The sequence below is a fragment of the Oncorhynchus nerka genome, linkage group LG14, assembly GCF_034236695.1.
Source record: "Oncorhynchus nerka isolate Pitt River linkage group LG14, Oner_Uvic_2.0, whole genome shotgun sequence".
Taxonomy (NCBI): Eukaryota; Metazoa; Chordata; class Actinopteri; order Salmoniformes; family Salmonidae; genus Oncorhynchus; species Oncorhynchus nerka.
Genome location: NC_088409.1, coordinates 26,582,553 through 26,607,794, shown reverse-complemented (window position 1 = coordinate 26,607,794; position 25,242 = coordinate 26,582,553). Strand labels below are relative to the sequence as shown.

General features: G+C 43.4%; 1 protein-coding gene across 4 annotated transcripts in view; it reads right to left on the bottom strand.

The window, feature by feature from the left end:
* The window catches only part of LOC115124359 (chloride channel protein 1-like), a 53,511-nt gene extending 50,305 nt beyond the window's left edge, over window positions 1–3,206 (bottom strand). For 3 of the 4 annotated variants that reach the window (XM_065027862.1, XM_065027865.1, XM_065027863.1), the window contains exon 1: window positions 3,014–3,206. In XM_065027862.1, coding sequence (XP_064883934.1) covers window positions 3,014–3,067 — 54 coding nt within the window. In that variant the 5' untranslated portion in view covers window positions 3,068–3,206. Of the gene's footprint in view, window positions 1–619; window positions 667–3,013 lie in introns of those variants that run through there. The other variant, XM_065027864.1, reaches the window with a different exon arrangement.
* Window positions 3,207–25,242: the final 22,036 nt, after the last annotated feature.

The window sequence follows — 25,242 nt, the reverse complement described above, 5'->3', positions numbered from 1 at the left end:
GAGGCTTATGAACTATCTCTACGATCTGTTCGTTCCTATTCAAAACAACACTGTATTATATCCAGAGGCTTATGAACTATCTCTACGATCTGTTCGTTCCTATTCAAAACAACACTGTATTATATCCAGAGGCTTATGAACTGCCATGCAACAAGCATTTCATTGTTTTCATTCTGACACTTACACTGTAATAGCTGTACTAACAGTGGATCTATAATTAATTAAGATAAAAACAAGTAGAACACTGATGTCTTGCCAGGGCAAGTTGACTTGAATGTTCCCTCTCTTGAGGAAGCAATAGACATTATACTGTATTGACCACATGAACATACAGTAAGTACACATATAAGTGAAATTGTCCCAATACTTTTGGTCCCCTAAAATGGGGGACGTGTACAAAGTTTTGTTCTTTTTACACGGTTCAGCGGGTATGGATGAAAATACCCTCATATTAAAGCTGACAGTCTGCACTTTAACCTCCTAGTAATTGTATCATTTCAAATCCAAAACAACAAAAAATGTGTCACTGTTAGTTTTGGAGCTCACTGTATAACCCCTCAAAAGATACATATGCATTTAACAGCTTAAGATAAATATATAATGCTGTTGCATACAGTACCTGTTCTGTGTCTGCTTTCTTCGGCATTATTTCATGGGACTGTTCTCTCCCTGTCCTACAGTATTATATGTGACTGTAATACCAGGTCAACACTAAACATTAACAACACAACACTATCAATCTGGGATGAACAAACAGGCAGGACTGGCAAAAAAACAGGAACCTGGGGAGTGATGACAAAAATGAGAGGGGGAGACAGAGGGTGAGAGACAGACAGCATGATAGATCGAGAGATCAAAAGATAAGACGCGGAATGAAAGAATGAATCATCCACGGGGAGAACATAGTATCTCTCTCTAGAGAAAGAAAGAGAGAGAAAAAGAGAGAGACAGCGTGAGACTGTGATACATCTATTACTGAGAGCCTATCACTCTTCATTTGTCAGCATGTGTTGGTCCTGTGTCACTGTGTGACCCTGTGTGTGGAGTCATACACTGTACACTCCATTCAATACACTGATAACACATTCACTACTATTCCACACACATACTCACCATGCCAAAGGACTCAATACGCACAGAGCCAGAGAGAAACTAGCTCAGGGTTCAATCCTACCCATTTCTTTATATTGAAATACATAGTGGTATCAGAGAAACACTCACTTCAAAACCAACCTGATGTGGGAGTTGTAAGGGCCTCTATGTGCCTCAACTAGAAGATTAACAGTTAATCATCATGTCCATCAGTAACAACACTGAACGGAAGGAAGAGAGGAGGTATAGAACCGCTTAGAATGAACAAGGAAGAGAGAGAGAAAGAGAGAGACGGGGGGTAGAGAGAGACTCAGCATGAGAGAGAGAGAGAGAGAGAGAGAGAGAGAGAGAGAGAGAGGACGGGGGTAGAGGAGAGAGAGACTCAGAGCGTGAGAGAGAGAGAGAGACTCAGCGTGGAGAGAGAGAGGGGGGTAGAGAGAGACTTAGGGAGAGAGAGAGACTTAGGAGAGAGAGAGGTGTAGAGAGAAACTCAGGGAGAGAGAGAGAGAGAGAGAGAGAGAGAGAGAGAGAGGGGTAGAGAGATACCCAGGGAGAGAGTGAGAGAGAGAAAGAGAAAGAGAGAGAGAAAGAGAGAGAGAGACACACAGAGACAGACAGACAGACAGACAGACAGACAGACAGACAGACAGACAGACAGACAGACAGACAGACAGACAGACAGACAGACAGACAGACAGACAGACAGACAGACAGACAGACAGACAGACAGACAGACAGACAGACAGACAGACAGACAGACAGGGTAGAGAGAGACTCACAGAGAGAGTGAGAGCTGCTAACAGATTCAGAGAGTGAAGGGCAGGGTGACATTCAGAGTTAATTAAAAAATACTAATAACCACAGATTCCTGGGTCCCTGGTGAGTGTGTGTCTGTGTGGTGCCTCATGTCCTAATATCTGTGTCTGTCCGTCAGTGACTGGTTCAGATTATATTATTAACCTTGTGTCCCAAGACAGGGCTATATTGTCAGGGCTGACCACACACACATGCGCGCGCATGCACGCACGCACGCACACACACACACACACACACACACACACACACACACAGGTAACACTCCCATAACAATTTAGAGCATCCAAGTAAACCCTAACAGACAACCTATAAGGATAACCACACTGTTTTAGGACATCCCCTATAAGGGTAAAACCACACTGTTTTAGGACATCCCCTATAAGGGTAAAACCACACTGTTTTAGGACATCCCCTATAAGGGCAAATCCACACTGTTTTAGGACATCCCCTATAAGGGTAAAACCACACTGTTTTAGGACATCCCCTATAAGGGTAAAACCACACTGTTTTAGGACATCCCCTATAAGGGTAAAACCACACTGTTTTAGGACATCCCCTATAACGGTAAAACCACACTGTTTTAGGACATCCCCTATAAGGGCAAAACCACACTGTTTTAGGACATCCCCTATAAGGGTAAAACCACACTGTTTTAGGACATCCCCTATAAGGGTAAAACCACACTGTTTTAGGACATCCCCTATAAGGGCAAATCCACACTGTTTTAGGACATCCCCTATAAGGGTAAAACCACACCGTTTTAAGACATCCCCAAGAGTCAATGTTTCATGCACAATAGTTTAAAGATAATATTCCAAACTTTGTGCAATATCTCTTCACACATATCTTAAACACAATGTTTTCTTTAGTTGATTGACTGCAATATTGATTTCCTTAAGACATTGATATGTCAAGCAGTTTAAATTGAGAACATAACGTTTTTTGAGAACACAAAATTGAGACCACTTGGCCACATGTAAATAAATATGTAACATTCTAACATAAACAATATCAACATGACCTCTCAATAATTTGCAATTATGTGATGTTATAACATAACAAAGACACATAAATATTACTAGTAAAATATCAATAAAGCTCTTACCAGAATCTGGTCTAAATTCAGACCTGTCTCAAAAGTGTTGATACGCTCCTGCATCTTCCCTCCTCTCTTCTCAGGTGCTGTGTGATGTCACTCTGTCCTTCCTCTCTCTAATATACATTGTATATAACCTCTATTTGGATGTCACATCTGTCCTTTCTGTCCTTTAAGACATCCCTGTAAGAGTGACTGTACCTGCCTTGTTTTTGTCCAAGGGGAGGTAGTACAGTATCGTCCTCAATGACCTACAGGTATGGTCAATTAAGTACACCACACACACACACACACACACACACAGTCTTGTTTAACTAGCCTTGTGAGGACACACAATTCAGTCCCATTCAAAATCCAATTTTCCCTAACCATTAACCCTAAACCTAGCTCCTAACCCTAAACTAAACCTAGCTCCTAACCCTAACCCTAAACCTAACCCTAGCTCCTAATTCTAGCCCTAACAGTAATTCTATCCTTAGCCCTAAACCGCCTAGATATAACATTTGACCTTGTGGGGGCTAACAAAATGAGTTGACAATAGGTTGTCAACAGCTATTCATTCTCCTAGGTCTATTCCCTATAAGCCAGTCGGCCAGTCAGCCAGTCAGTCTAGGAGACTCCAGCTATCCAGTCCAAGATTATAAAACTAACTAAGGACACATTGCAGAGCATGAATGGAAGTAACCAACAATGCAGCTAAAAAAATAGAGTTAAAAAAATATGTACCAAATAAATTAAAGTTTTAAAAAATCGAATCAACCAAAAAGTAACTCAATACATTTTCATAGCAATAACGAGACTATATACAAGGGGTACCAGTACCGAGTCAATGTGCAGGGTACAGGTTAGTCGAGATAATGTGTAAAGTGCATAGATAATTAACAGCGTGTAGTGTAAAAACAAAGGGTGGGGTGTAAATAGTCCGGTGGCCATTTGATTAGTTGTTCAGAGTCTTTTGGACCTAGACGTGGCGCTTGGTACTGCTTGCCATGCGGTAGCAGAAAAAACAGTCTATGACTTGGGTGACTGGAGCCTTTGACAATTTTTAGGGCCTTCCTCTGACACTGCCTTGTATTGAGGTCCTGGATATCAGGAAGCTTGGCCCCAGTGATGTACTGGCCATACTGGCGGCAGGGTAGCCTAGCGGTTAGAGCATTGGACTAGTAACTGAAAGGTTGCCAGATCGAATCCCCGAGCTGACAAGGTAAAAATCTGTTGTTCTGCCCCTGAACAAGGCAGTTAACCCACTGTTCCTAGGCTGTCATTGAAAATAAGAATTTGTTCTTAACTGACTTGCCTAGTTAAATAAAGGTTTAAAAAAGTATGCACTACCCTCTGTTGCGCCTTACAGTCAGATGTTGAGCAGTTGCCATACTAGGCGGTGATGCAACCAGTCAGGATGCTCTTGATGGTGCAGCTATAGAACATTTTGAGGAGCTGGGGACCCAAATCTTTTCAGTCTCCTGAGGGGGAAATAGTGTTGTCGTGACCTCTTCACAACTGTCTTGGTGGGATTGGACCATGATAGTTTGATGGTGATGTGGACACCAAGGAACTTGAAGCTCTCAACCCGCTCCACTTTAGTACCGTCAATCCTATAGTCCACGATCAGCTCATTTGTCTTGCTTACATTGAGTGAGAGATTGTTGTCCTGGCACCACAGTACCAGGTCTCTGATCTCCTCCCTATAGGCCGTTTCATCGTTGTCGTGATCAAGCCAACCACTGTTGTGTCGTCAGCATACTCAATGATGGTGTTGGAGTCGTGCTTGGCCATGCAGTCGTGAGTGAACAGAGAGTACAGGACGGGACAGTGTGGAGTGCGATTGAGATTGCGTCATCTGTGGATCTGTTGGGGGGTATGTGAATTAGGTGGGTCTAGGGATTCTGGCATAATGGTGTTGATGTGAGCCATGACCAGCCTTTCAAAGCACTTCATGGCAACCGACGTGAGTGCTACGTGGTGGTAGTCATTTAGGCAGGTTACCTTCGCTTTCTTGTGCACAGGGACTATGGTGTTCTGTTTGTGAATGTTGACCTGTTTAATGGTCTTGCTCACATCGGCTACGGAGAGCGTGATCACACAGTTGTCCGGAACAGCTGGTGCTCTCATGCATGCTTCATTATTGCTTGCCTTGAAGCGAGCATAAAAGGCATTTAGCTCGGCTGGAAGGCTCGCGTCCCTGGGAAGTTCGCTGCTGGGTTTCCTTTTGTAGTCAGTAATAGTTTTCAAGCCCTGCCACATCAGACAAGTATTAGAGCCGGTGTAGTAGGATTCAATCTTAGTCCTGTATTGATGCTTTACCTTTTTGATGGTTCTTCTGAGGGCATAGCGGGATTTCTTAGAGCCCGGATTAGTGTCCTGCTCCTTGAAAGCGGCAGCTCTAGCCTTTAGCTCAGTGCGGATGTTGCCGGTAATCCATGGCTTCTGGTTGGGAAATTGTTGATACATTGTCAATACACTTATTGATGAAGCCGGTGACTGTGGTGGTATACTCCTCAATGCCATTGGATGAATCCTGGGAACATATTCCAGTCTGTGCTAGCAAAACAGTCCTGTGGCTTAGCATCCACGTCATCTGACCACTTCCGTATTGAGTCATTGGTATTTCTATTTCCTGCTTTAGGTTTTGCTTGTAAGCTGGAGACAGGGGGATATAATTATATTCAGATTTGCCAAATGGAGGGCGAGGGAGAGCTTTGTATGCGTCTCTGTGTGCGGAGTAAAGGTGGTCTAGAGTTTTTTCCCTCTGGTTGCACATGTGACATGCTGGTAGAAATGAGGGAAAATGGATTTAAGTTTCCCTGCATTAAAGTCTCCGGCTACTAGCAGCGCCGCTTCTGGATGAGCCTTTTCTTGTTTGCTTATGGCCTTATACAGCAGGTTGAGTACGGTCTTAGTGCCAGTATCGGTCTGTGGTGGTAAATAGACGGCTACAAATAATATAGATGAGAACTCTCTTGGTAGATAGTGTGGTCTACAGCTTATCATGAGGAATTCTACCTCAAGCAAGAAATACCGCGAGACATTTTTAATATTAGACATCGCACACCAGCAGTTATTGGCAAATTGACACACACCCCGACCCTTCGTTTTACCAGACGTAGCTGCTCTGTCCTGCCGAAAAATGGACAAGCCAGCCAGCTGTATATTATCTGTGTCGTCGTTCAGCCAGGTCTCTGTAAAACATAATATTTGATTTAGGAGACTCATTTGTGACTGACAGTACTGGAAATATAATATATGCATGCAAAGGTACAAGGTAAAGTACCGTACACACCTATTGGGATGTTTTTATTTTATTTAACCAGGCAAGTCAGTTAAGAACAAATGATTATTTACAATGGTTGCCTAGGAACAGTGGGATAACTACCTTGTTCAGGGGCAGAACAATAGATTTTTATCTTGTCAGCTCAGGGATTCGATCTTTTGGTTACTGGCCCAACACTCTAACCACTAGGCTAACCGCAGCCCTATCCTCTCCATCTCTCAAAACAATCTCACCTATTCCCCCTCCTCCCTTTCACCCCCCCCCCAAACTTTCCCTCTCACCACCCCTCAACCCTGTCTCCCCCTTAACCCTCGCCTGCTGGGGTGAAACCCAACTCTGGGTTAAATTTAGGGCCAGTGTGACTCAATGCTCACTGAGACACTTCTCCGCAAACCTCTCTCTCTCTCTCACTCACTCACTCCAAGCCGTTGCATATCATTAACAAATGTTATTGAACAATAGTAACCATATATACAGTAATTAAATTGTAAGATCTGTGTATTAATTAGACCTTTTAGTACAGATAGTTATATAGTATTTACCTAGATATTGCATTTTATTTAACCATGGTGAAAAAGCCAAAACAGGTGACCAAAGCATTCCAAATGTCAGATGGATCTTCTCACCCATGATGTGATGTCTCTACACCAGGCTTCTCAAACTATAGACTACTGACTGACTATAGTCTACTGACCCAGACTATAGCCTGACCCAGACTATAGCCTGCTGACTGACTACAGCATACTGACCCAGACTATAGCCTGCTGACTGACTACAGCATACTGACCCAGACTATAGTCTACTGACTGACTATAGTCTACTGACTGACTATAGTCTACTGACTGACTATAGCCTACCGACTGACTATAGCCTACTGACTGACTACAGCGTACTGACCCAGACTATAGTCTGCTGACTGACTATAGCATACTGACTGACTACAGCCTACTGACCCACTACAGCCTACTGACCCAGACTATAGTCTGCTGACTGACTATAGCCTACTGACTGACTATAGCCTACTGACTGACTATAGCCTACTGACTGACTATAGCCTACTGACTGAGTATAGCATACTGACTGACTACAGCATACTGACCCAGACTATAGTCTGCTGACTGACTATAGCCTACTGACTGACTATAGTCTACTGACTGACTATAGACTAATGACTGACTACAGCCTACTGACCCAGACTATAGCCTGCTGACTGACTATAGCATACTGACTGACTACAGCCTACTGACCCAGACTACAGCCTACTGACCCAGACTACAGCCTACTGACTGACTGTAGCCTGCTGACTGACTATAGCCTACTGACTGACTATAGTCTACTGACTGACTATAGCCTACCGACTCAGACTATAGCCTACTGACCCACTACAGCCTACTGACCCAGACTATAGTCTGCTGACTGACTATAGCCTACTGACTGACTATAGCCTACTGACTGACTATAGTCTACTGACTGACTATAGCATACTGACTGACTACAGCATACTGACTGACTACAGCCTACTGTCCAAGACTATAGTCCACTGACCCAGACTATAGTCTACTGACTGACTATAGACTAATGACTGACTATAGCCTACTGACCCAGACTATAGCCTGCTGACTGACTATAGCCTACTGACTGACTATAGTCTACTGACCCAGACTATAGCCTACTGACCCAGACTATAGCCTGCTGACTGACTATAGCCTACTGACTGACTATAGTCTACTGACTGACTATAGTCTACTGACTGACTATAGTCTACTGACCCAGACTATAGCCTACTGACCCAGACTATAGCCTGACCCAGACTATAGCCTACTGACTGACTATAGTCTACTGACCCAGACTATAGTCTACTGACTGACTATAGTCTACTGACTGAGTATAGCATACTGACTGACTACAGCATACTGACCCAGACTATAGTCTGCTGACTGACTATAGCCTACTGACTGACTATAGTCTACTGACTGACTATAGTCTACTGACTGACTATAGACTAATGACTGACTACAGCCTACTGACTCAGACTATAGCCTGCTGACTGACTATAGCATACTGACTGACTACAGCCTACTGACCCAGACTACAGCCTACTGACCCAGACTATAGCCTGCTGACTGACTATAGCCTACTGACTGACTATAGTCTACTGACTATAGTCTACTGATAGTCTACTGACTGACTACAGTCATACTGACCCAGACTATAGTCTGCTGACTGACCCAGACTGACTATAGTCTGCTGACTGACTACAGTCTACTGACTGACTATAGACCTGCTGACTGACTACAGCCTACTGACCCAGACTATAGTCCTGACTGACTATAGTCTACTGACTGACTACAGCCTACTGACCCAGACTACAGCCTACTGACCCAGACTATAGCCTGCTGACTGACTATAGCCTACTGACTGACTATAGTCTACTGACTGACTATAGCCTACTGACTGACTATAGCCTACTGACTGACTATAGCCTACTGACCCAGACTATAGCCTGCTGACTGACTACAGCATACTGACCCAGACTATAGCCTACTGACTGACTACAGCATACTGACCCAGACTATAGTCTACTGACTGACTATAGTCTACTGACTGACTACAGCCTACTGACCCAGACTACAGCCTACTGACCCAGACTATAGCCTGCTGACTGACTATAGCCTACTGACTGACTATAGCCTACTGACTGACTATAGTCTACTGACTGAGTATAGCATACTGACTGACTACAGCCTACTGACCCAGACTATAGCCTGCTGACTGACTATAGCATACTGACTGACTACAGCCTACTGACCCAGACTACAGCCTACTGACCCAGACTATAGCCTACTGACCCAGACTATAGCCTGCTGACTGACTACAGCATACTGACCCAGACTATAGTCTGCTGACTGACTATAGCCTACTGACTGACTATAGTCTACTGACTGACTATAGCATACTGACTGACTACAGCCTACTGACCCAGACTATAGCCTACCGACTCAGACTATAGCCTACTGACTGACTACAGCCTACTGACCCACTACAGCCTACTGACCCAGACTATAGCCTGCTGACTGACTATAGCCTACTGACTGACTATAGTCTACTGACTGAGACTATAGTCTACTGACTGAGTATAGCATACTGACTGAGTATAGCATACTGACTGAGTATAGCATACTGACTGACTACTGACCCAGACTATACCTGACTCAGACTATAGTCTGCTGACTGACTATAGCCTACTGACCCACTACAGCCTACTGACCCAGACTATAGACTAATGACTGACTATAGTCCTACTGACTGACTATAGCCTGACTGACCCATAGCATACTGACTAGCATAGCTGACTGACTACAGCCTACTGACCCAGACTACAGCCTACTGACCCAGACTATAGCCTGCTGACTGACTATAGCCTACTGACTGACTATAGCCTACTGACCCAGACTATAGGCTACTGACTGACTACAGCCTACTGACCCAGACTATAGCCTGCTGACTGACTATAGCATACTGACTGACTACAGCCTACTGACCCAGACTACAGCCTACTGACCCAGACTATAGCCTGCTGACTGACTATAGCCTACTGACTGACTATAGCTGACCCAGACTATAGCCTACTGACCCAGACTAGCATACTGACCCAGACTATAGCGTGCTGACCCAGACTATAGTCTGCTGACTGACTATAGTATACTGACTGACTACAGCCTACTGACCCAGACTACAGCCTACTGACCCAGACTATAGCCTGCTGACTGACTATAGCCTACTGACTGACTATAGCCTACTGACTGACTATAGTCTACTGACCCAGACTATAGCCTACTGACTGACTACAGCATACTGACCCAGACTATAGTCTGCTGACTGACTATAGCATACTGACTGACTACAGCCTACTGACCCAGACTATAGTCTGCTGACTGACTATAGCATACTGACTGACTACAGACTATAGTCTGCTGACCAGACTATAGCATACTGACTGACCAGCCTACTGACCCAGACTATAGTCTGCTGACTGACTATAGCCTACTGACTGACTATAGTCTACTGACTGACTATAGCATACTGACTGACTACAGCATACTGACCCAGACTATAGTCTGCTGACTGACTATAGTCTACTGACTGACTATAGTATACTGACTGACTATAGTCTACTGACTGACTATAGCATACTGACTGACTACAGCCTACTGACCCAGACTATAGTCTGCTGACCAGGACAATAGCCTACTGACCCAGACTATAGCCTACTGACCCAGACCATAGCCTACTGACCCAGACTATAGCCTACTGACCCAGACAATAGCCTACTGACCCAGAATATAGCCTACTGACCCAGACCATAGTCTACTGACCCAGACTATAGCCTACTGACTGACTATAGCCTACTGACCAGGTCATAGCCTACTGACCCAGACAATAGCCTACTGATCCAGACTATAGCCTACTGACCCAGACAATAGCCTACTGACCCAGACAATAGCCTACTGACCCAGACAATAGCCTACTGACCCAGACAATAGCCTACTGACCCAGACTATAGCCTACTGACCCAGACTATAGCCTACTGACCCAGACTATAGCCTACTGAGCCAGACTATAGCCTACTGACCCAGACTATAGCCTACTGACCCAGACCATAGCCTACTGACCCAGACCATAGTCTACTGATCCAGACTATAGCCCACTGACCCAGACTATAGGCTACTGACTGACTAAAGACTACTTACTGACTATAGCCTACTGACACAGACTATAAACCAGACTATAGTCTACTGACCCAGACTATAGCCCATAGACCAAGACTATAGCCTACTGACTGACTATTCAGACTGATGTTGTTGTGTTAATGGAGCAGAATATTAAGTGATTTACTTCCAGGTCACACAGCTGTCTTGACCCCTGGCCTGGCTGAGAGAGGTTGTGACCTCTGGAGCTGGGGCTGTGCTGACAGACACACACCAACAGAAAGACACTGTCTGTGTCTCTGTGTGTGTACAGAGAACAGCTCAAAATGCGCAAACAGTGCAAACTGCCTCTAACCAGAACAGAAAGGGGAGTGGGAGGCCCCGGTGTACAAATGAGCAAGAGGACAAGTACATTAGAGTGTCAATTTTGAGAAACAGATGCCTCGCAAGTCCTCAACTGGCAGCTTCATTAAATAGTACCTGCAAAACACCAGTCTCAATGTCAACAGTGAAGAGGCGACTCCAGGATGCTGGCCAGTTGAGGACTTGTGAGGTGTCTGTTTCTGTGAAGGGAGTAGTACACAGCGTTGTACGAGATCTTCAGTTTTTTTGGCAATTTCTTACATGGAATAGCTTTCATTTCTCAGAACAAGAATAGAGTTTCAGAAGAAAGTTTGTTTCTGACCATTTTGAGCCTGTAATCGAACCCCATAAATGCTGATGCTCCAGATACTCAACTACTCTGAAGAAGGCCAGTTTTATTGCTTCTTTAGTCAGAACAACAGTTTAACAGCTGTGCTAACATAATTGCAAAATAGTTTTCTAATGGTTAATTAGCCTTTTAAAATGATAAACTTGGATTAGCTAACACAACGTGCCATTGGAATACAGAAGTGATGGTTGCTGATAATGGGCCTCTGTACGCCTATGTAGATATTCCATTAAAAATCAGCCAGTTTCAGCTACAATAGTCATTTACAACATCAACAATATCTACACTGTATTTGTGATCAATTTGATGTTATTTTAATGGACAAAAACATTGTTGCTTTTATTTCAAAAACAAGGAAATGTCTAAGTGACCACAAACCTTTGAATGGTAGTTTATGTGTGTGTGTGTGTGTGTGTGTGTGTGCGCATTTGTGACCTTGAAGTGAAAACCTGTATAGATAATCTGCTCCTCTTACAACATGGGACACACCTCACTACATAAACCCAGTCCACCATCCTCAGAAGGGGTTTAGCTAGCTTACTTAAACATCTTGTAGGAAATTATGCCCGGCCGTGTCAAGGCATTGAATAAATAAACAGTATTAAGATAGTGTACCAGTTTCAACAGCTCCACACACCCTTCTCCCACTTCTCTCCCCCTCTGTAACCCACCATAGTGATCATAACACACACACACATACACACATCATAGTGATCATCCCTGTGTGATAGACGTGGGTACCTCCAGTGGGGGGATATTAAGCCTGTAAATAGTGTGACTAATTTAGATGTCTTATTTTTATCTGACCTCTGGTCCCATAGACACTCTGCTATGGCCAGGGATTAAGGATTTGCCTTGGGCAAGAGGCCACCACGTCTCTGCAACCTCCAAGACAGAGAGAGGGTGGAGAAGAGGGAGAGGGGAAAGACACAGGAGAGAAGAGGAGGGGGACAGTGGAAGGAGAGGGGCCTCCTTGGGTAGACCTCAACTCTATCCTAGCACCTCCAAGGGAAAGAAAGACAGAAGAGGAGAGGAAAGAGAGGAAGAGCAGAGAGAGAAGGAGAGGGAGAAGAGGGAGAATTGAGGCAGCCTTAGGCAGCTTTCCAACCATTCATTTACATTACATTTACATTTAAGTCATTTAGCAGACGCTCTTATCCAGAGCGACTTACAAATTGGTGCTTTCACCTTATGACATCCAGTGGAACAGCCACTTTACAATAGTGCATCTAGGTCTTTTAAGGGGGGGGGGGGGGGTGAGAAGGATTACTTTATCCATCACACCTCCTCCATGCTTCACGGTGGGAACCACACATGCAGGGATCATCTGTTCACCTACGTGTCTCACAAAGACAAGGCGGTTGGAACCAAAAATCATTCAGCCCCCCTTCATAGTAAAAGCATCAAACAACGTTCTAAAGACAGTTGACATCTAGTGGAAGCCTTAGGAAGTGCAACATAACCACTATTTTCAATAGGGGCTGAGTTGAAAAACTACAAACCTCAGATTTCCCACTTCCTGTTTGGATTTTTTATCAGGTTTTTGCCTGCCATGAGTTCTGTTACACTCACAGACATCATTCAAACAGTTTTAGAAACTTCAGAGTTTTTTGTATCACATACTACTAATAATATGCATATATTCACATCTGGGATTGAGTAGGAGGCGGTTTACACTTGGCACACTTTTCATCCAAAAGTGAAAATGCTGCCCCCTAGCCCAAACAGGTTAATTGACAGCATGCCAGGGCAGATTGCAGAGGTCTTGAAAAAGAAGGGTCAACACTGCAAATATTGACCCTTTGCATCAACTTCATGTAATTAATAAATGTATACTTCAGTATTCCATGGTAACATCTGACAAAAATATTTAAATTCACTGAGGCAGCAGACTTTGTAAAAATGTATATTTGTGTCATTCTCAAAACTTTTGGCCACGACTGTACAGTATCTACTGCATCTTGCCTTTGCCGCACTGTCACGTTCGTCGTATAGAGGAGACCAAGGCGCAGCGTGATATTAATACATTCTCCTTTTAATAAAGAAAGACCACTAAACAAACGAGACGCTATATAGAACGAGTGCTGAAATGCAACTACACATAGACAATAACCCACAAAACCCACATGGCAAAATGGCAACCTAAATAGGATCCCCAATCAGAGACAACGACAAACAGCTGCCTCTGATTGGGAACCAATTCAGGCGACCATAGACCTATATATACCTAGACAAACCCCCATAGATGTACAAAAAACTCTAGACAAGATAAAAACACACATACCACCCTCGTCACACAATGACCTAACCAAAATAATAAGGAAAACAAAGATAACTAAGGTCAGGGCGTGACTCGCACGGCCATCGCTCATCCATATACAGTGGGGAGATCAAGTATTTGATACACTGCCAATTTTGCAGGTTTTCCTACTTACAAAGCATGTAGAGGTCTGCAATCTTTTTCATAGGTACACTTCAACTGTGAGACGGAATCTACAACAAAAATCCAGAAAATCACATTGTATGATTCTTAAATAATTAATTAGCATTTTATTGCATGACATAAGTATTTGATACATCAGAAAAGCAGAACTTAATATTTGGTACAGAAACCTTTGTTTGCAATTACAGAGATCATATGTTTCCTGTAGGTCTTGATTAGGTTTGCACACACTGCAGCAGGGATTTTGGCCCACTCCTCCATACAGACCTTCTCCAGATCCTTCAGGTTTCGGGGCTGTCGCTGGGCAATACGGTCTTTCAGCTCCCTCCAAAGATTTTCTATTGGGTTCGGGTCTGGAGACTGGCTAGGCCACTCCAGGACCTTGAAATGCTTCTTATGGAGCCACACCTTAGTTGCCCTGGCTGTGTGTTTCGGGTCATTGTCATGCTGGAAGACCCAGCCACGACACATCTTCAATGCTCTTACTGAGGGAAGGAGGTTGTTGGCCAAGATCTTGCGATACATGGCCCCATCCATCCTCCCCTGAATACGGTGCAGTCATCCTGTCCCATTTGCAGAAAAACAACACCAAAGAATGATGTTTCCACCTCCATGTTTCACTGTTGGGATGGTGTTCTTGGGGTTGTACTCATCCTTCTTCTTCCTCCAAACACAGCGAGTAGAGTTTAGACCAAAAAGCTCTATTTTTGTCTCATCAGACCACATGACCTTCTCCCATGCCTCCTCTGGATCATCCAGATGGCCATTGGCAAACTTCAGATGGGCCTGGACATGTGCTGGCTTGAGCAGGGGGACCTTGCGTGTGCTGCAGGATTTTAATCCATGACGGCGTAGTATGTTACTAATGGTTTTCTTTGAGACTGTGGTCCCAGCTCTCTTCAGGTCATTGACCAGGTCCTGCCGTGTAGTTCTGGGCTGATCCCTCATGATCATTGATGCCCCACGAGGTGAGATCTTGCATGGAGCCCCAGACCGAGGATGATTGACCGTCATCTTGAACTTCTTCCATTTTCTAATAATTGTGCCAACAGTTGTTGCCTTCTCACCAAGCTGCTTGCCTATTGTCCTATAGCCCATCCCAGCCTTGTGCAGGTCTACAATTGTATCCCTGATGTCCTTACACAGCTCTCTGGTCTTGGCCATTGTGGAGAGGTTGGAGTCTGTTTGATTGAGTGTGTGGACAGGAGTGTTTTATACAGGTAACAAGTTCAAACAGGTGCAGTTAATACAGGTAATGAGTGGAGAACAGCAGGGATTCTTAAAGAAAACAGGTCTGTGAGAGCCGGAATTCTTACTGGTGTACTTATGTCATGCAATAAAATGCAAATTAATTACTTAAAAATCATACAATGTGACCTTCTGGATTTGAAGTGTTGAAGTGAAGTGTACCTATGATAACAACCACAAACCTCTACATGCTTTGTAAGTAGGAAAACACATTTATACACATTTGTGTGTATAAGGTATAAGGTAGTTGTTGTGAATTTGTTAGATTACTTGTTAGATATTACTGCATTGTCGGAAATAGAAGAACAAGCATTTCGCTACACATTAACATCTGCTAACCATGTGTATATGACCAATACAATTTGATTTGATTTAATGAACTTATCCTCTGCAGCAGAAGTCATTCTGAGTCTTCCTTTCCTGTGGCGGTCCTCATGAGACCCTGTTTCATCATAGCGCTTGATGGTTTTCGCGACTGCACTTGAAGAAACTTTCAAAGTTTTTCCAAAATGTTCCGCATTGACTGACCTTCATGTCTACCTTGTCACAACTGATTGCCTCATAGATTCATGATTGCCTCATTCAGCCATTACAATGAGCCCGTCCTCCTATAGCTCCTCCCACCAGCCTCCACTGATGAGGATTTAAAATGATGAAGCTGAGGAGAAGGTGACATGACCATATAAATACAATGAATAGAATGGCCTTGGAACTCTAACCCTGGAAATGAGACTGGTAAACTCATGTGTACACTCCCAATGCCTGCCTGGTACTGTGATGCAATCATTTCCATGGTAATGTAGAATGCTCATTCAAAGGATGCTAAGTGATGCTGCTCATTTGATGCATTTTTTTAAATGTCGGTTGAATTGATTCAACAATTCACAGCACAGATTGATGGGTACACTTTCTGCTTTGCTCTTATGGGTATACTCAAAATGGCTGCGAGTCCACCCATTTTGTCACCATTGACTTGAATGGGGACACCTGTTCTATTCATAATTATTCTATGGACATAACTTCATCCCTCCATGTGTTCACAGGGAAGTGATGCTGTATAAATACATTGAACCTGTCTGCTCACATTTCCTGCTATAGGAATATCTATTTATATCCATGAAAACAGTGATAGCTTTACAAGACTGAAGTCTTAGGAGCATTCTGACCACCATACCAGAGATGGATATCAATTAGAGGGATCTTAACTTTTCCCATACACTGAGTATACAAAACATTAAGAACACCCACTCCCTCTGCAGTTTCCTGAAGTCCACGATCAGCTCATTAATTTGGTTGACGTTGAGGGAGAGATTGTTTTACTAGCACCACACCACCAGGGCCTTCACCTCCTCCCTGTAGGCTGTCTCGTCATTATTGGTAATCAGCCCTACTACTGTTGTGTTGTCTGCAAACTTGATGATGGAGTTGGAGGCATGTGTGGCCACCCAGTCATGGGTGAACAGGGAGTACATGTGTCTGGGGCACAAGAAGAGAAGGAAGTCTTGCCTCATACTGGGAATGTCCTGGGGACTTTAAGTAGCAACCACCTAGCAGACCAGGTATGGTAACTGCTGTGGTGAAGGAGACCAGACAACAGAGGGAAAGAGTGAGTTCACCCAATGGGGCTTTGTAGATGAACACATACAAATGTATCTTTCTGCACATATAAAGTGAGGTCCAACCAACCATTTGGTACAATGTGCAATGGTGAGTGAGTGACTTGGCATTTGTAATAAAGTGCAAGGATGCATGATAAACAGAGTCCAGTCTCTGTAAGACGGAGGAGGCTGTGTGCATATACAACAAGTCACCATAATCAACTACAGAGAGAAAAGTGGCCTGAACAAGCTTCTTTCTAGCCATAAACCGGAAGCAAGCCTTATTACAAAAATAAAACCCAATTTCAATTTAACCTTTGTCACAAGATTATCCACATGAACTTTAAAGGACAACTTGTCATCCAACCAAATACGTATTTGGAGGATGACACTTTTCAATGGATAAGCCACCAGATGTGACAATGCCAACGTTCTCTGGCAGAGTTCTAGCTGTGGTAAAGGTCATGCATTTAGTTTTTTGTACATTCAAGACCAGTTTGAGACCACAAAAGGAGGCCTGCAGTGACTGAAAAGCATTCTGGAGCTCTTCAACAGCCTGAACCAGAGAAGGAGCACATGAATATATACAGTTGAAGTCAGACGTTTACATACACCTTAGCCAAATACATTTAAACTCAGGTTCACACAATTCCTGACATTTAATGCAAATAAAAATTCCCTGTTTTAGGTGAGTTAGGATCACCACTTTATTTTAATGTGAAATGTCAGAATAATAGTAGAGAGAATGATTTATTTCAGCTTTAATTTATTTTGTCACATTGCCAGTGGGTCAGAAGTTTACATATACTCAATTAGTATTTGGTAGCATTGCCTTTAAATTGTTTAATTTGGGTCAAACATTTTGGGTAGCCTTCCACAAGCTTCCCACAATAAGTTGGGTGAATTTTGGCACATTCCTCCTGACAAAGCTCGTATAACTGAGTCAGGTTTGTAAGGCCTCCTTGCTCGCACACACTTTTTAAATTCTGCCCACAAATGTTCTATAGGATTGAGGTCAGGGCCACTCCAATACCTTGACTTTGTTGTCCTTAAGCCATGTGGCGGCAGGGTAGCGTAGTGGTTAGAGTGTTGGACTAGTAACTGGAAGGTTGCAAGTTCAAACCCCAAAGGTGACAAAGTACAAATCTGTCATTCTGAACAGACAATTAACCCACTGTTCCTAGGCCATCATTGAAAATAAGAATTTGTTCTTGACTTGCCTAGTTAAATAAAGGTAAAATAATATATATATTTTTTTTAAATTGCCACAACTTTGGAAGTATGCTTGGGGTCATTGTCCATTTGGAAGACCCATTTGCAACCAAGCTTTAACTTCCTGACTGATGTCTTGAGATGTTGCTCCAATAAATCCACATCATTTTCCTACCTCATGAGGCCATCTATTTTGTGAAGTGCAGCAGTCCCTCCTGCAGCAAAGGACCCCCACAACATGATGCTGCCACTCCCCGTGCTTCACGGTTGGGATGGTGTTCTTCGGCTTTGCAAGCCTCCCCTTTTCCCTCCAAAGATAACAATGGTCATTATAGCCAAAGAGTTCTATTTTTGTTTCATCAGACCAGAAGACATTTCGACAAAACGTTTTTTGCTGTGGTTCTGGGATTGATTTGCACTTTTCGGCACCAAAGTACGTTCATCTCTCGGAGACAGAACATGTCTCTTTCCTGAGCGGTATGACGGCTAAGTGGTCCCATGGTGTTTATACTTGTGTACTATTGTTTGTACAGATGAACGTGGTAACGTTTGGATATTGTTCCCAAGGATGAACCAGATTTGTGGAGGTCTACAATTTTGTTTTGAGGTCTTGGCTGATTTCTTTTGATTTCCCATGATGTCAAGCAAAGAGGTACTGAGTTTGAAGGTAGGCCTTGAAATACATCCACAGGTACACCTCCAATTGACTCAAATGATGTCAATTGGCCTATCAGAAGCTTCTAAAGCCATGACATCATTTTAGGGAATGTTCCAAGCTGTTTAAAGGCACAGTCAACTTAGTGTATGTAAACTTCTGACCCACTGGAATTGTGATACAGTGAATTATAAGTCAAATAATTTGTCTGTAAACAATTGTTGGAAAAATTATTTGTGTCATGCACAAAGTAGATGTCCTAACTGACTTGCCAAAACTATAGTTTGTTAACAAGACATTTGTGGAGTGGTTGAAAAACTAGTTTAAATGACTCCAACCTAAATGTATGTAAACTTCTAACTTCTGACTTCAACTGTAACTGTATCATCTGCTTATAAATGTAACTTCGCTGGTTGCATCCCATTTCCCAAATCATTAATACAAATTGTGAGCAACACAGGAGCTAAAATGGAACCCTGGGACACACCTCTATTAATCTCAAGAAAGCTAGAGTTGTGATTGACAGTATATACACACTGTGTCTGTCAGAAAGATAGTTCCAAACCAAGCTCCTGCCCCTTTAGTCTAGCTAGCAACAATTCATGGTCAACTGAATCAAAGGCCTTTGATAAATCCACAAACAGAGCAGCGCAATATTGCTTTTTATCAAGTGCATTAATGATGTCGTTTGCCACCCACTGCCATAGCTGCAGTTGTGGTGCTGTGCCCCGATCTAAAGCCAGACTGAACCCCGCTCAGTATGTTCTTTTCAATTAACTGTGAGTTCTGTGAGTTCACTAGGGATTCATAGATTTTGACCAGGATAGGGAGCTTAGAGACAGGATGCATCTGAGGGATCTCCACCCTTTAGTAGTGGGAGGACATTACATTTACATTTAAGTCATATAAGCTGATTTCCAAATGCTGGGTATGGAATTGGTCAAGAGACTCAAGTTGAAAATGTGAGCCACAGGTTCAGTAATAATACCAGCTGCTATCTTTAACCTCTCTGGGATATGTGGGACGCTAGTGTCCCACCTGGCCAAAAGCCAGGGAAAATGCAGAGCGCCAAATTCAAATAAATTACTACAAAAATCTAACTTTCATTATATCCCACATGCAAGATAGCAAATTAAAGCTACACTTGTTGTGAATCCAGCCAACATGTCAGATTTCAAAAAGGCTTTTCGGCGAAAGCAAACGATACTATAATCTGAGGATAGCACCATAGTAAACAAAGAGAGAAAGCATATTTCAACCTTTCAGGTGCGTCACAAAATGCAGAAATAAAAATATAATTCATGCCTTACCTTTGACGAGCTTCTTTTGTTGGCACTCCAATATGTCCCATAAACATCACAAATGGTCCTTTTGTTCGATTAATTCCGTCAATATATATCCAAAATGTCCATTTATTTGGCGCGTTTGATCCAGAAAAACACCGGTTCCAACTTGCCCAACGTGACTACAAAATATCTCAAAAGTTACCTGTACTCTTTGCCAAAACATTTCAAACGACTTTTGTAATACAACTTTAGGTATTTTTTAACGTAAATAATCGATAAAATTGAAGACGAGATGATCTGTGTTCAATACAGGAAGAAAACAAACTGAAGCATGCTTTCTGGTCACGCGCCTTTATCTAACAGTACACTTCAAGTGACCCTCGTTCAAGATGGCCGTACTTCTTCATCACACAAAGGAAAAACCTCAACCAATATCTAAAGACTGTTGACATCCAGTGGAAGCGATAGGAACTGCAAGAAGGTCCCTTAGATATCTGGATTCCCAATGAAAGCCCATTGAAAAGAGAGTGACCTCAGGGTTTCCCCTGCTAAATAAGTTCTGTTATACTCACAGACATGATTCAAATAATATGCATATCTTATCTTCTGGGGATGAGTAGCAGGCAGTTGAATTTGGGCATGCATTTCATCCGGACGTGAAAATACTGCCCCCTGTCAACAAGAAGTTAAGAGGTAGTGGTCCAGGTTGTCTGGACCTGCAGACTTTTTAGTGTCTATTGCCTTTAGTGCTTTATAGACCTCAGTATAAGAAACAGGCTCAAAGTTAAAATGGTTCACATGAGGGCCTATATCATAGTTGACTGTAGCCGAGTTTACATTAGAGGCCTGGGCCCCACCATTATCAAAAACTGACCCAGCAGATATGAAGTGCTTGTTAAAAGCCCCTACAATATCGGCTTTATCCTTCACAGCCAAAGGATACATTAGAACCTGATACTGATTTGATTAGCTTACAGAACTTGGTAGGGTTGTTTAGGTTCTCTGTCACTGCATTTAAATAGTCATCTGATTTGGACTTCCTGATCAATCCTGTGCAATTGTTTCTTAGCACTCTGAAGGAGGCCCAGTCAACAGGAGCATTTGTATGTCAAGCTTGAGCCCAATAGATATTTCTCTTTCTAATGAATTCTGCCAAGTTATCTGAAAACCAGGGATTGTCCCTTCCACTGATTCTAAATGTCTTCACAGGGGCATGCTTAGTCCCAGGCAGTGTCAGCATCGGGAATCAGACTTACTGTCAACATTATGGTACAGATCATGTAAGAATGCTTGCTCATCAAATTGTCTAAAATGTTGTTTAAAAATATAACAGGGTTTGGCTTTGGTCATTTTTGTATTTCTAACACAAGTAATTGCACAGTGATCACTGACATCATTACAGAATATCCCAGTCGATGTGTATTTGTGAGGGTTATTCATTAGAATAATGTCCAATAGCGTTGATTTGTTAGGTGCTCTTGGATTCGGTCATGTAGGTGCATTAATTCATTGAGCGAGATTCAGAGAGTCACACAGTTCTTTAAAAGAGTTCCATACAGATGTAAGCATGTCCCAGTTCAAATCTCCTAAAATAATGAATTCAGAGTGATTAAGCTTGCAGGACATCAGAAAGAGAGTTGAGAGCGTGTCCCGAAGCCGAGGGCGGTCTGTAGCAGCCGACTACAGTGATGTGGGAGTCCTTATATATGTTCACTATAACCGCAAGCAATTCAAAATGTTTGGCTTTTGGAAATCGAGAGAATTTCAGAGTTGTTAAACTCAGATTTCACATACATTGCAATCCACCCTACTTTACTCATCTGATCATTCTTAAAACCATGTCCCATTATCTGACCAAGTTTCTGATAAAACCATTACGTCTACATTTGTCATTTTGGCCCATTTTCTAATCACGTCTATTGTTGGAAATCGACTTCTGACGTTAACATGCAAGAGGCCAAAATCTGCTTTGTTTTTAAAATCATAGAGAGTCGGTAGAGATGGTATCTACCGGCCCAAGGTTTGTTCGCACGTTACCAGAGATCAACAATAAAAGCATAACAATATATCTGAGTTGCCCAAGTGTGAGGACTTGGTGGAGCCTGCACCATTGTTAATAAAACATACTGAGTCTAAGCCCCAGAGCGGGCGAAGAAGGTATTTAGCTTGTCTGAAAGCAAGATGTCACTGTCCGTGACGTGGTTCGTTTTACCTTCGTAGTCCGTGATTGTCTGTAGACCCTGCCACATACGTCTCATGTCTGAGCCGTTGAATTGTGACTCCACTTTCTTTCTGTACTGACATTTTGCCTGTTTGATTGCCTTATGGAGGGAATAACTACACTGTTTGTATTCTACCATATTCCTAGTCACATATTCCTAGGACCTTGCCATGGTTAAATGCGGTGGTTCGTGCTTTCAGTTTGCGCGAATGCTGCCATCTATCCATGTTTTCTGGTTAGGTTTTAATAGTAACAGTGAGAACAACATCCCCTATACACTTCCTATACACTTCCTGAAGAACTCAGTCACCGTGTCCGTGTATAGCCAGAACATATAGCCATGATCAAATCAATCTTGAAGCATGAATTCCGATTGGTCAGACCAGCGTTAAATCAACCTTAGCACGGGTACATCCTGTTTGAGTTTCTGACTATAGGAAGGGAAGAGCAAAATGGAGTTGTGATCTGATTTGCCAAAAGGAGGGTGGGGGAGGACCTTGTAGGCATCTCGAAAGGGGGAGTAGCAGTGGTCAAGTGTTTTAGCAGAGCGAGTACTACAGTAAATGTGTTGATAGAACTTCGGTAGCGTTTTCCTCAAATTTGCTTTGTTAAAATCCCCAGCTACAATAAATGCGGCCTCAAGATATGTGGTTTCCAGTTTGCATAAAGTCCAGTGTAGTTCCTTGAGGGCAGCCGTGGTATCGGCTTGAGGGGGAATATACATGGCTGTGACTATAACCAAAGAGAATTCTCTTTAGAGGTAATACGGTCTGTATTTGATTGTGAGGTATTCTAGGTCGGGGGAACAAAAGGACTTGAGTTTCTGTTTGTTATCACAATATCACACAATCACCCACTTCTTCCCGGAGAGTTCTTTATTCCTGTCTGTGCGATGTACTGAGAATCCAGATGGCTATATGGACGGAGAAAGTATATCCCGAGAGAGCCATGATTCCGGAAACAGAGTATGTTACAGTCCTTGGTGTCTTCGTGGAAGGGGTTCCTCGCCCTGAGCTCGTCTACTTTATTGTCCAGAGACTGAAAATAAGCGAGTAATATACTTGGAAGTGGTGGATGGTGTGCCTGCCTCCTGAGTCGGACTAGAAGTCCACTCCGAATACCTCTTCTCCGCCGGCAGGGTCTTGGAGCAGCCTCTGGGATAAGTTAAATTGCCCTGGGGGTAGAAACAAAGGATCCAATTCGGGAAAGTCGTATTGATGATTTACCGTCGCTCTGATATCCAAAAGTTATTTCCGGCTGTATGTAATAACACAAAAAGTAAATACTGCAAAGCTGCAATGTCTGTCAGCGCCATCTTGCCACATCGGAGAAATTGAAGCTGTTCCAAGGGCAAAAGGGGGGGGGATGAGGGTGCAACTCAATATTAGGAAGGTGTTCCTAATGTTTGGTATACTCAGTATACTCAGATGAATGGGGGGCCATGAAACCTCATACATGAAGAAGCAACGAGAATTCAGATTCTCTTATTGAAGACAGGCCAGGAGAGAACGAGGGAGGACTAGGTTCTCTACAGCGTCAGATATTTATGTCATCACACCAGCAGAACAGACAAGCTCATAACACCTGAGCACAGAACATTATTGAGGTCAGAGAAAGAGAGAGAGAGAGAGAGAGAGAGAGAGAGAGAGAGAGAGAGAGAGAGAGAGAGAGAGACAGCCAGCTTCAAGTTCCTTGGCGCCCACATCACAGCCTCAGGAGGCTGACAAGAGTGGTGCGGTCAGTCCAGTACATTACTGTGGCCCTCTATATCAGGTGGTGTCAGCGAAAGGACCAAAGAATTACCAAAGACTCCAGCCACCCAAGCCATAGACTGTTCACTCTGCTACCGTCCGGGCAAATGGTACTGGAGCATTGGCTCTTGGACCAATAGGCTTTGAGTCAGCTTCTACCCGTAAGCCATAAGAATGGCACCCAAACTATCTGCATTGACTATCTTGCACTGACCATACGCACACACACTCAACTAAATACTGTATACAAACCATATACACACACACTAACTCCCACACATTACATTGACACTCCCACACATACTCACAAGCACAGACATGCAGACCAACACAACACAAACACACATACATACACAATACACATCATTTGCTGCTGCTACTCTGTTCTTTATTTTATCTTATTATTATTTATTCTGATGTCACTTTACCTTGCCATCATGTACATATCTACCTCAAATACCTTGTACCTCTGCACATTGATCTGGTACTAGTACTCCCTGTATATAGCTCCATTCTTGATCTGCTACTGGTACTCCTGTATATAGATCCATTCTTGTATTTTATTTTATTCCTTGTGTTACAATTTTGATTTTTTTGCATTGTTGGGAAGAGCTCATAAGAAAGCATTTCATGGTAAAGTCTATACAAGTTGTCACAAATAAAATTTGATTTGCAAATGAGAGAGAAGTGGACGGATGGACAGACGGGCAGAGAGTGAGAGGTGGACAGACGGGCAGAGAGTGAGAGGTGGACAGACGGGCAGAGAGTGAGAGGTGGACAGACGGGCAGAGAGTGAGAGGTGGACAGACGGGCAGAGAGGGAGAGGTGGACAGACGGGCAGAGAGTGAGAGGTGGACAGACGGGCAGAGAGTGAGAGGTGGACAGACGGCAGAGAGTGAGAGGTGGACAGACGGGCAGAGAGTGAGAGGTGGACAGACGGGCAGAGAGTGAGAGGTGGACAGACGGGCAGAGAGGGAGAGGTGGACAGACGGGCAGAGAGTGAGAGGTGGACAGACGGGCAGAGAGTGAGAGGTGGACAGACGGGCAGAGAGTGAGAGGTGGACAGACGGGCAGAGAGTGAGAGGGACAGGACAGACGGGCAGAGAGTGAGAGGTGGACAGAAGGGCAGAGA